General features: G+C 35.1%; 1 protein-coding gene across 6 annotated transcripts in view; it reads left to right on the top strand.

Moving 5' to 3' along the window:
- Positions 1 to 13044, top strand: part of FAM184A (family with sequence similarity 184 member A) — a 127588-nt gene that overhangs the window by 94769 nt on the left and 19775 nt on the right. For all 6 annotated transcript variants that reach the window (XR_003968948.1, XM_030316246.1, XM_030316243.1 and 3 more), the window contains exons 10-11: positions 2082 to 2294; positions 11629 to 11782. Coding sequence is in view for 5 of the 6 variants with exons in the window: in XM_030316246.1 (XP_030172106.1) it covers positions 2082 to 2294; positions 11629 to 11782 (367 nt within the window). In the remaining variant the exon portion in view is untranslated. The remainder of the gene's footprint in view (positions 1 to 2081; positions 2295 to 11628; positions 11783 to 13044) is intronic.

Here is a 13044-nt window from a genome sequence, read left to right as displayed (position 1 = left end):
CGGATGCTTAACTGACTGAGCCACCCATGTGCCCCAAAAGTGTCCTTAGATTTTAAATATGTTACTGTTCTATTACTGTGGTTTATCATTTTAAATACTCTGTTTCTTCATAAGTTTCATCCTTAAATAGTTAAAATGTGAGTCCACTGTAGTCCAATTAACATATGGGAGAGCTCTTTTTGATGCACTGAATTTTTGAAGTGGGTATTGCAGAAAATAAGATGCACTGCTATGAACTGATTGGCTTCTTACTAATCTAAGTGCACACTTAATTAAAGGACTGGACCCATGGCTACTACTAGTCCATATGGTACCTGTGTGCAAGTTTGAAAAACATGCCCCCTTTCTTTGAGTGTATGCAGATGCATACGAGGGCAGATAGCTTAGTGAGCAGTTTGTTCACTGGTCCTTACTTGGCCAGGGGCCAGTTAATCACTTTGAAAATATCAATCATTATGCTACATGTAACATGGTCTTTTCCTAACATTTCCATATATGTTATAATAAGTTATCACTAGAGACAAGGGTGTCACATAGGTCCCCATGCTGGGTATGAGACAAAGGTTGAACTTGGGAAGAGAGTGGGCAGGTTTCAAGGGCCAGCTAGCTGGGAAGAAAATGACTACCAATTACACATTAGTGTTCACAAACAACACATTTTACCCTTTTGTAATGTACTTTTTCTTTCTGGACTGTCCTTAATATTCATTTCATCCTGATTTTCTTTGTATAAAATGGTGAGAAGTCACATGGTATAATTTGTCTTAGTCTTCTTACTCTACAAGTATGTCCTTAGCTGCTGTTGTAACATTCTCCTTATTTTTTGCATCTCTGATGATTCTCCACCCTTTTTCTTTCCCAGGTCCCTTTTCCTTTGTGAGACATGTGAGGCATCCTATACCTGCCTTTCATCAGTCAAAAGAATATCTTATCCCATTTACAAAACTCACTTTCCTCTCTCCCTTAGTCTTCTTGGCCACAGAAACTGTTTTACTTGTATATAAACACATATAGCATCTTAAATTAATGGAATACAATTGACAACTTTTTGTCTGGTTCTCCTATGTTCCTTAGCTTCAAACTTCTATTACAATATGGTTGAGTTATCTAGTTCCAAGTTAGATTTTCCTGTGTATGAGAAGAGAAATAGATAAAATTAAATGGCTATATCAAACAAACAAATGACATATGTATCTATACGTATACATGCGTTTGTGCTTTTATTCTTTAAAAGGGACTCAGAAGCAATGCAGACATTAAGGGTGATGTCTGTTTCAAAAGGAGTGACAAATCAGTTTTCCATCAGTAAAGAAAAGTACCTGACATTGTGAGGATATAAATAGAGGACTGTGGGATGTTTGTGGTTTTAAAAAGCTTGAAGTTTACAAATTGTTTGAATTAAAATTCAAAAGTGAACATCTTTTTTTTTTTTACATAAGGATTCTAAACCATAAATGGAAAAATCTTTTATAAAGAGTAATTTTTTAAATCCTCAAAAAATCCTCAAAAACCATTTATTGAGCACTTATTACATGCCAGGGGCTGTTCTAAGTGAACACTACACTAATGTGTAGTAACACACTTCAGCTCACACGGCCTGGTGAGGTATTGGTCTAGTAAGTGGCAGAGCTAGGATTTTAACTCAGAGCCCCCATTCTTAAATACTCAATTCTACCACCTCACAAATCAGCAATTTAACTATTTATACTATCTCCTTGAAGGACTGTAACCTAATAAATACATTAACATTAGTTGTCCTGTTTTTATTTCATATTATGAATTTTTATCACACTATAACACAGGTGTTCACTGTATTTCTAAATGTCGGGTGTTCTTTAGCTAGTCCACAAACTAAATACCAATAAAACTGTCTATTTTTAGGATAGTATAAATAGAATTACAAGTGGTGATACCTAAATATTAAATATTTATAATATATTGCAAAACATTTTAAGCGGATACTTAAGGCAATTATTTTACTTTAGTTAATATCTTGGAAATGCTTTTTTCCCTTAGATTGGAAATTTGTTGTGAAGTATGCCTTGTATTTATTCTTCATTGTGTACCATTCTGTGGCGTAGATTTCCTTGCTGAAACAGAATCTGGAGATGCAGCTTTCCCAGTCTCAGACTTCTTTGCAGCAACTGCAAGCCCAGTTCACACAAGAGCGACAACGACTTACACAAGAGCTTGAAGAATTAGAGGAACAACATCAACAGAGACATAAATCTTTGAAAGAAGCACATGTCCTTGCATTTCAAACTATGGAAGAAGAAAAGGAAAAGGAACAAAGAGTAAGTTTAATGTGATATGTGTTCTGAGGTATCTGACAACTTAATAATTATAAGCCTTCATGTTCTTAAGAATTCATTTTTTGCCTCCAAAAAATTATATATTGCTTTATTTCATTGTGTTTTCTAGAATTTTTCTTGTGGGGGTCAGAATGAGTAAGCATACATATTAGTTACACAGATTAAACTAGGGCCAACATTTTATTTCTGTTTCCCACCATAATGCCAAATTCATGCTATGACCGATACACCATCTGGTTTGTCGTATAATTGATGGTGGTTAAATAAATTTAGCATGGTCCTACTGAGTTGTAACCACTGTAATCACTTAATACTGTTTTGAACTTATAATTGCCTTTCATCAAATTTTTCAGTTTTCTCTCTCAGGTTGGATCTACAAAAGGCACAAATATCTAAGGAATTTATATTTTTTATCCCATATTTTTGTCCTCAGACTACTACCCCTCCTATAAAAAATTCACAATAAAATGAAATTGGAGACATTTTAAAATAGTACAGTTCCCTGTATACCTCCCCAAAGGCTATGTGAATAAGTAGTGATACAGAAAGATCATACAAAAGAGATTTAAATCAAATAGATACATTATTCTTCTTCTGTGTAAGACACTAGTTTGACGTGTCATAGTGTGATTAATTTTGGTTCAGTTTATTTCTTAACACTGTATTTTTCATTTTATTCTAAGGACTTTATAATTAAGATAAAATATTTGATAAAAAATGCAGTTTTACTAACAATAATTTGCGCCATATATAGTAAATTAATGATATAGGTTGTTTTCTTTTTAAAAAAATTTTTTTTTAATGTTTTTATTTATTTTTGAGACACAGAGAGACAGAGCATGAGCAGGGGAGGGGCAGAGAGACACAGGGACACACAGAATCTGAAGCAGGCTCTAGGCTCTGAGCTGTCAGCACAGAGCCTGACATGGGGCTCGAACTCATGGAGGGTGAGATCATGACTTGAGCTGAAGGCAGATGCTCAACCGACTAAGCCACCCAGGCGCCCCAGTACAGGTTGTTTTCAATCCTTTATTTGGGTGTAGGCAACTATTTTAAGAAGTAGTAGGCTGTAAAGAAATTGTTAAAACAAAATCACATTCCATTAAAAACAATTGACTAGCCTATCCAATAAATTATAGTCTATCGATCTTATCTGGAAAGTTAAGGAAGTTTCATTGGTTAAAAATTGGGCCTTATTTCCATTATCCATGATGAATATAGATGTGAAAACTGTGAACAAAATATTAGCAAACCAAAATTAACAATACATTTAGAGAAATCCATACATCATGATCACATGGGATTTATTCCAGGGATACAAGAATGGTTCCATATCTGCAAATCAGTGTAATTTACAGTGATTTAATTAATCACTGTAATTAAATGAAGGATAAAAATCACATGATCATCTCAGTAGATGCAAGGAAAAGCATTTGACAAAATTCAACATTCATTTATGATAAAAACTCTCAACAAAGTGGGTATAAATGGAACACGCCCTAATATAATAAAGGCTACCAGTGACAAAACCACAGCTAACATCATACTTAACAAAGAAAAGCTGAAAGCTTTTCCTCTAATACCAGGAACAAGACAAAGAAGCCCTCTTTCACCACTTTTGTTAAACATAGTATTCCAAGTCCCAGCCACAGCAATCAGACAAGAAAAAGAAATAAAAGGCATCCAGATTGATAAGGAAGAAGTAAAACTGTCACTATTTATAGATAACATGATACTATACATTGAAAATCCTAAAGAATCCACCAAAAAACTATTAGAATAAATGAATTCAGTAAAGTTGCAATATACAAAATTAATATATAGAAACCTGTTGGATACAGAAACCTGTTGGATATCTATACAGTAATAATAACTATCAGAGAAATTAAGAAAACCATCCCATGTACAATGGCATCAAAAGAGTAAAATACCTAGGAATAAATTTAACCAATGAGGTGGGACTTGTACTCTGAAAACTGACGTGGATGAAAGAAATTGAAGATAACACAAATAAGTGGAAAGATATGTCATGCTCCTGGATTGAAAGAATTAATATTGTTAAAATTTCCATGCTACCCAAGCAATCTCCAGCTTCAATGCAGTCACTATTGAAATTGCAATGGCATTCTATAAGAGTCTCATTTGAGACCTAGAGACCTCTGCAGGTTGAAAGTGTTGGAGAAACATCTATCATACAAATGGATGTTATGTCAAAAGAAAACTGAGGTAGCAATACGTATATTGAACAAAACTGACTTTAGAACAAAGATTAACGAGACAAAGAAGGATACTTACATAATAATAAAGGGCATAGTCCAACAAGAGGATATGACTATTGTAAATATTTACGCAACCAACATGGGAACACCCAAATACATGAAGTAGTTAATAGCAAGCATAAAGGAACTAATTGATACTAGAACAATTATAGGGAACTTTACCACTGCACTTACATCAAAGGCTAGATCGTCTAAACAGAAGATCACCAAGGAAACAATGGCTTTGAATGACACATTGAACCAGAGAGATTTAACAGATATATTTAGAACATTCCATCCTAAAACAGCAAAATACACACTGTTTTCAAGTGCACATGAAACATTCTCCAGAATAGATCACATATTAGGCCACAAAACAAGCCTCAAAAAATACAAGAATGAAGTCATACCGTGTACCTTTTCTGACCTCAACGCTATGAAACTAGAAGTCAGCCACCAGAAAAAATCTGGAAAGACCACAAATACATGAAGGTAAATAACATGTTACTAAACAATGAATGGGTCAACCAGGAAATAAAAGAATAAATTTAAAAGTACATGTAAACAAATGAAAATGAAAACACAACAGTTCAAAACCTTTGTGATGCAGCAAAGTGGTTCTAAGAGGGAAGTTTATAGCAATTCAGGCCTACCTCAGGAATCAAGAAGAATCTCAAATAAACAACCTAACCTTACAACAAAGGAACCAGAAAAAGAACAAACAAAACTTAAAACCAGCAGAAGGAAGGAAATAATAAAGATTAGAGCAGAAATAAATGATAATAGAGCTAAAAAAAAAATCACTGAAACCAGGAGGTGGTTCTTTGAAGAAAAAAAAATGAATAAAATTGATGAACCTCTAGCCAGACTTATGAAGGAAAAAAAGACAAAGGACCCAAATAAATAAAACCAGAAGTGAGAGGGGAGAAATAACAACCAACACCACAGAAATGTGAGCAACTATAAGAGAATATTATGAAAAACTATATATCAATTAATTGGACAACCTAGGAAAGATGGATAAATTCCTAGAAACATGTAACCTGCCAAAATTGAAACAGGAGGAAATAAAGAAATTTGAGCAGACTGATAACCAACAAAAAAATTGCATCAGTAATCAAAAAACTTCCAACAAACAAAAGTCCAGGATCAGATGGCTTCACAGGTGAAATCTACCAAACATTTAAAGAGTTAATACCTACTCTTCCCAAAGTATTGCAAAAAACAGAGAGGGAAATAAAACTGCCAAATTCATTCTATGGTGCCAGCATTATCCTGATACCAAAACCAGATAAAGACACCACTAAAAAAGAGACCAACAGGCCAGTATCTCTGATGAAACATAGATGCAAAACTCCTCAACAAAATACTAACAAACTGATTCCAACAATACAGTAAAAAAAATCATTCTCATGGTCAAGTGGGATTTATTCTCTGGTTGCAAGGGTTCAATATTCAGTCAGCGTGATACATCACATATGATCATTTCAAGAGATGGAGGAAAAGCATTTGACAAAGTACAACATTGATTCATAATAAAAACCTTTAACAAACTCAGTTTAGAGGAACATACATCAACTAAATAAAGGCTTTATGTGAAAAACCTATAGCTAACATCACCCCCAATGGGGAAAAAAGAGCCTATCCTATAAGGTCAGGAACAAGACCAGGATGTCCACTCTCACCACTTTTATTCAGCATGGTACTAGAAGTCCTAAACACAGCAATCAGATAACACAAAGAAATAAAAGACATCCATATTAGTAAGGAAGAAGTATAACTTTCATCCTTTGTAGATATGATATGATATATATGATACTATACAGGGAAAACCTGAAAGACTCCACACACACACACACACACACACACACACACACACACACACGCACACCCACACGAAGGCAAGAACTGAAAAAATGAATTCAGTAAAGTTGTAGAATTCAAAATCAGTGTGCAGAAATCTATTGCATTTCTGTACACTAATAATGAAGCAGCAGAAAGTGGAATTAAGAAAATAATTCCATTTGTAATTGCACCAAAAATAATAAGATACCTAGGAATAAACCTAACCAGAGAGGTGAAGGATCTATACTCTGAAAACTTTAAAACACTGACAAAAGAAATTGAAGATGACACAATGAAATGGAAAGACATTCCATGCTTATGGACTGGAAGAACAAATATTCTATTTAACAAATACTAAAATATGTATACTACTCAAAGAAATCTACACATTTAATGCAATCCCTATCAAATTACCAACAGCATTTTTCACAGAATTAGAACAAACAGTCCTAAAATATTTATGGAATTGCAAAAGATCCCAAATCGCCAAAACAAACTTGAAAGAGAAAAGCAAAACTGGAGTCATCACAATTCCACACTTCAAGTTACACTACAAAGCTGTAGTAATGAGAACAGTGTGGACTGGCACAAAAATAGACATACAGATGAATGGAACAGAATAGAATATCCAGAAATAAACCCACAGTTTTCTGGTCAATTAATCTTTGACAAAGCAGGAAAGAATATCCAAAAATATCTCTTTGCCAAATGGTATTGAGAAAACTGGACAGCAACATGCAAAAGAATTAAACTGAACCACTTTCTTACACCATACACAAAAATAAATTCAAAATGAATTAAAGACCTAAATACGAAACCTGCAACCATAAAAATCCTAAAAGAGAACACAAGCAATAATTCTCTTGACAACTTTCCATGGCAACTTTTTTCTAGAAAGGTTCCCTGAGGCAAGGGGTACAAAAACAAAAATAAGCTCGGGACTGCATCAAAAAAGGAAGCTTCTGCACAGTGAAGGAAACACTGAATGGAAGAAGATATTTGCAAATGACCTATCTAATAAAGGATTAGTATCCAAAATATAAAAAGAACTTTCTATGACTCAACACCCAGAAAAGAAATAATTCAATTAAAAATAGGCAGAAGACATGAACAGACATTCCTCCAAATAAGACATACAGATGGCCAACACATTCATAAAAAGATGCTCAACATCACTTATCTTCACAGAAATGCAAACCAAAACTACAATGAGAGATGACCTCACACCTGTCAGAATGGCTAAAATCAGTAACATAGGAAACAACAGGTGTTGACAAGGATGTGGAGGAAGAGGAACCCTTGGGGTGCCTGGGTGGCTCAGTCGGTTAAGTGACTCTTGGTTTTGGCTCAGGTCATGATCTCATGGTTTGTGAGTTTGAGCTCTGCATCGGGCTCTGTGCTGGTAGTGTGAGCCTGCTTGGGATTCTCTCTCTCCCTCTCTCTCTGCCCCTTTCCCGTTTGTACTGTCTCTCTCTCTCAAAAATAAGTAAATAAAAACTTTTTTTAAAAAAGGAACCCTCTTGAACTATTGGTAGGAATGCAAACTGGTGCAGCCACTATGGAAAACAGTATGAAGGTTCCTCAAAAAATTAAAAACAGAAGTACCTGAGGCGCCTGAGTGGCTCAGTCAGTTAAGCATCTGACTCTTGATTTTGGCTCAGGTCATAATCTCAGTTTGTGAGATTGAGCCCCGTATCAGGCTCTGTGCTGACAGCATGGAGCCTGCTTGGGATTCTCTCTCTCCTTCTCCCCTGCCCATGCCCTCTTCAAAAAAATAAACATTAAAAAAAAAAAATAAACTACCCTATAATCCAGCAATTGCCCTACTGGGTATTTACACAAAGAATACAAAAACACTAATTCAAAGGGATATATGTACCCCTATATTTATAGCAGAAGTATTTACAATAGTCAATATATGGAAGCAGCCCAAGTATCCATTGATAGATGAATGGATAAAGATGTGGTATATATATCCAGTGGAATATTATTCAGCTATAAAATAGAATGAAATCTTGCTATTTCAGTGACATAGATGGAGCTAAAGACTATAATGCTAAGTGAAATAAGTCAATCAGAGAAAGACAAATACCATATAATTTTACTCATATGTGAAATTTAAGAAAAGAAAAACAAATGAGCAAAAGGAAATGAAAATTAGAGGCAAACCAAGAAACAGACTCAAGTATGGAGAACAAACTGGATGGTTACCAGAGGCGGGTAGATGGGTTCGAAGATGGGTGGAATAGGTGATGGGGATTAAGGAATTCACTTGTCATGATGAGCACTGAGTGTTTAATATAAAAACAATTTAAAAAATCCCTTCTCCCCAGAAGTTAATGTTTGTGTATATAATGTGAATTGAAAATAAACAGCAATTTCATTTTTTAAAAATGCAATGGCATCTTCCACAGATTTAGAACAAATAATCCTAAGAATTTGTATGGAATTACTGCAAGACCCTGAACAGCCAAAGTAATCTTGAGAAAGAACAACAGAACTGGAGCTATCACTCTTCCTGATTTCAAACTATACTACTAAGCTATAGAAATCAAAACAGTATGGTACTGGCACAAAAACACAGACCAATGGAACAGAATACAGAGTCCAGAAATAAACCCATGGTCAATTAGTTTACAACAAGAATATATAAAGGGAAAAAGACAGTCTCTTCAATAAATGATGCTTGGAAAAATGTGCAAAAGAATGAAACTGGACCACTTTCTTATACCATATACAAAAATAAACCCCAAATGGATTAAAGACCTGGGGCGTCTGGGTGGCTCAGTCAGTTGAGCATACAACTCTTCATTTCGGCTCAGTCCTGATTCCAGGGTCATGGGAACAAGTCCTGCATCAGGCTGTGTGCTGCGTATGGATTCTACTTAAGATTCTCTCTCTCTCTTCCTCTGCCCCTCTCTCCTGCTCTCTCTCTAAAAAAGAAGAAAAAAGAAAAAAAACCATTTTTTAATTAAAAGTAAAAAAGCTTTTGCTAGTAAAGGAAACCATCAATAAAACAAAAAGGCAACTCAATGAATGGGAGAGGATATTTGCAAATGATTTATCCAATAAAAAATTACTATTCAAAATATATAAAGAACTTACAGAACTCAACACCAAAAAACCACAATCTGATTAAAAAACAGGTGGGAGACCAGAATAAACATTTTCCAAAGAAGGCATACAAATGGCCAATGGATACAGGAAAAGATACCCAATATCACTAATCATCAAGGAAATGCACATCAAAACCACAATGAGATATCACCTCTCAGAATGGCTGGTATTAAAAGACAAGAAATAACAAGTGTTGGCAAGGATGTGGAGAAAAGGGAATGTAAATTGGTACAGCCATTGTGGAAAACAGTATGGAGGTTCCCCCCAAAATTAAAAATAGAGCTCCTGCGTGATACAGCAATTTCCCTTCTGGGTACTTATCTGAAGAAAATGAAAAGATATCTGCACTCCTGTATTCATGGCAGCACTATTTAAAATAGCCAAGATATAGAAGCAACCTAAGTGTCCATCGGTAGATCAACGGATAAAGATGTGTGTGTGTGTGTGTGTGTGTGTGTGTGTGTGTGTATCTTTCAATACACACATACACACACACACACACACACACACAATGGAATATTACTCAGCCATTAAAAGAATGAAATCTTGCCATTTGTGATAACATGGGTGGACCGGGGGGTATTATACTAAGTGAAATAAGTCAGAGAAAGGCAGATACTGTAGGATTTCACTTGTATGTACTGAACAAAAAGAAAACAAATGAACAAACAAAACCTAAACAGACTAATAAATGCAGAGAATAAACTTGTGGTTGCCAGATGGGAGGAGATGGGGGCGGGGGGGGGGGGGGGGAATGAGCAAAGTAGGTGATGGGGATTAAGGGATACAAACTTCCAATTATAAAAGAAGACCTGGAGATGTAGTAAAGTACAATATAAGCAATATAGTCAGTAATATAATAACTTTGTATGGTGATAGGTGGTGATTACACTTCTGGTGACTATTTCATAGTGTTCATAAATGTTGAATCAGTATGTTGTATCTGAACCTAATATTGTATGTTATCTGTACCTTAACAAAGGTGCACGCGTGCGCGCACGCACACACACACACACACACACACACAATTAGACCTGATTGTTAAATAATCTTTTTGTTGGTATCATTTGTGAATTAGAATAACATATAACCTCTTGTATCAGTACTTTAATTTTACACATTCAGTCTCTTTAGAACGTTAATCATTTTTCAAAAGTTGTGCATCACTAGGTAGCTAAGCTACCTAAGTAACTAAAGTTGTCTAGATTAAAAGTTCCATATTTTACTATATTTAAAGAAACCTGTGCTTTATTTTTCAGAAATAAAACACTTGAGAAACAGTGAGCATAAGTAGCCAAATATTAACTTATAAAAACAGGATTTTAGAGTAATGGCTAGGGAAATATAGCCATAGTTACAACATGGTATCTTTCTCAGAAACCTTTCATGTTACAGATTATGGTAAGAAAAACCCTTCTTGTCAGTTCAGTCTGTATCCTTGAGGTACGCTGAGCTCTGTTTTTCTCCCGTGGCCACATAACTTCTCTTAGTTTTAGCCACATATATGTAGTCTATTTTCTCTGGTTAGGCTTTTAGAACTAATCATGTGAGAGGTTTGTTTACTTTTCCAGCTCCCTACTCTCACAGATTTTCTTCTGTTCCCAAATGCCTGTAGAAAGTCATTACAAAATATTTGATAAGGTTGGAGTTGTAAAAGCCATCTGTCATCTGTCTTTTCCTGATCAGAAGGAGATCTTTTCTTGTTAATGCCCTCCTCCTCTCTTCCTAAGTTTGTGCACACAGAGGAAATATTCATTCATTTAGGTGCCTTACACCCCTCAACAACTTCAGAAAATGACTTTAGTGGAAAACTACCTTAGGTGAAGGGCTGACATCCCAATTTAAACACAATACATTGGATCAACTGGTTTCATAAGGATTGTTCTACTGAAGTGACCCTATTAATTTAGTTTCTAATGGTTGTTATCTTATATATAAAATATCCTTGAAGATGAATTAAAAATGCCTTGTTTTTCTTAAATAACTGAGTTTTAGTAATTTATTTTTTGCCTCCCCCCACAATAATTTTTTATTTTGCTTTCATTTTCTTTCCTGTATTCTAACATAATAAATTGAATACATTTCTCCTGTTTTAGGCTCTTGAAAATCATTTACAACAAAAACATTCTGCAGAGCTTCAGTCATTAAAAGATGCACATAGAGAGTCAATGGAGGGCTTCCGGATAGAAATGGAACAGGAACTTCAGACTCTTCGGTTTGAATTAGAAGATGAAGGAAAGGCTATGCTTGGTATTTTGAAAGGATGATAATCTTGTCATATTTATTTGTATCTTCTTTAAAATTCAACATGAAATGACAAAGTTTTATTTTTAATTTTTGACACACCAAAATGAGTATCTAAGTGTTTTGCATATTTGAAGTTACCAGATGAAGAGGTGAGTATGGAGGAGTAGAATGGATAGAACACAATGAAGTGAGGTCCCCTCACCTTTCTCCGTACTCTGGCTATGTAAGCAGCACTCACTGGGGCTTCCACCTATTAAGAGACTAAATGGAGTTGCCCTGACTTTCCAGTGACCGAAAGGAGTAGATAAGTATGGAGCCACACGTCCTTAGACATGATAGTCATATGGGTTGTTTGTTTTTGTTTTTTTGTTTTGTTTTTTTTTTTCCCACTTCAGGATTTTGTTTGTATGAGAAAACTCTTTAGGTCTGACTTTTTGCTTAGGTATTTTTCGGATATTTTTTATTGGGATTTTAATCTTTGAAGTGTTCAAATAACTACCCTTCTTATGAAGAGATCAGTTGAGTTTTGAAGAAATACTGCATAGGTATTTAAAGAGTTTGGGGGTGGGGGGGGGTTGGTGTTGTTTGGTAACTTTATTCCTACCATCTCATTTTCCTTCTGTTTGTTTTTTTCCCCAAAATCTCTTAATATAAGTTTTTATTGTATGTTGTCACATTTCAGTGGCATATGCTTTCTAAGTAGGAATTGGAAACAGAGAAGACCAAAGTGTTGTGAATACTTTGGGCCTCAAAGGCAAAGCCATTTGACCCAATACATCATCTCTATTATTGCTGGGAGCCCTAGGCCAGGTCGTCATAGTTCTCTCCTCTTCCTCTGTGACAAGACACTGCGATAGCCAGGGTGAAAATCATCGTGAGAATGTTTATCAAACATTTGTGGAATACCTGTTTACATGCTACAGAAACTGCTGAGCAAGGAGAACTAAAAAGTGAACTGCTGCTCTGTCTTTACATACAAGGAGCATACAGTCCAATGCAGAGGTAGCCTTTGGAGAATTCTGGCCCAAGGGAAGCACAGACTTTCCACAACTGTATGAAAAGAAGTAGAAACAGGCCAAGTGTTAGCACTATTGTTTAGTCCATTGAAACTTGATTAAATACCTCTTTGTTGACAAAAGGACTTTTTGTGATTTTAATTAAACTTTTTTATTTTGAGATAATTATAGATTCATATGAGCTTGTAAGAAGTAATACAGAGAGATCCTCTGAACACTTTAGACAGTTTCCCCCAGTGGTAACATCTT

Source organism: Lynx canadensis, chromosome B2 (genome assembly GCF_007474595.2).
Source record: "Lynx canadensis isolate LIC74 chromosome B2, mLynCan4.pri.v2, whole genome shotgun sequence".
NCBI classification, from domain to species: Eukaryota; Metazoa; Chordata; class Mammalia; order Carnivora; family Felidae; genus Lynx; species Lynx canadensis.
The sequence above is the reverse complement of the archived record's forward strand: the minus strand, read 5'-3'. Positions and strand labels throughout refer to the sequence as shown.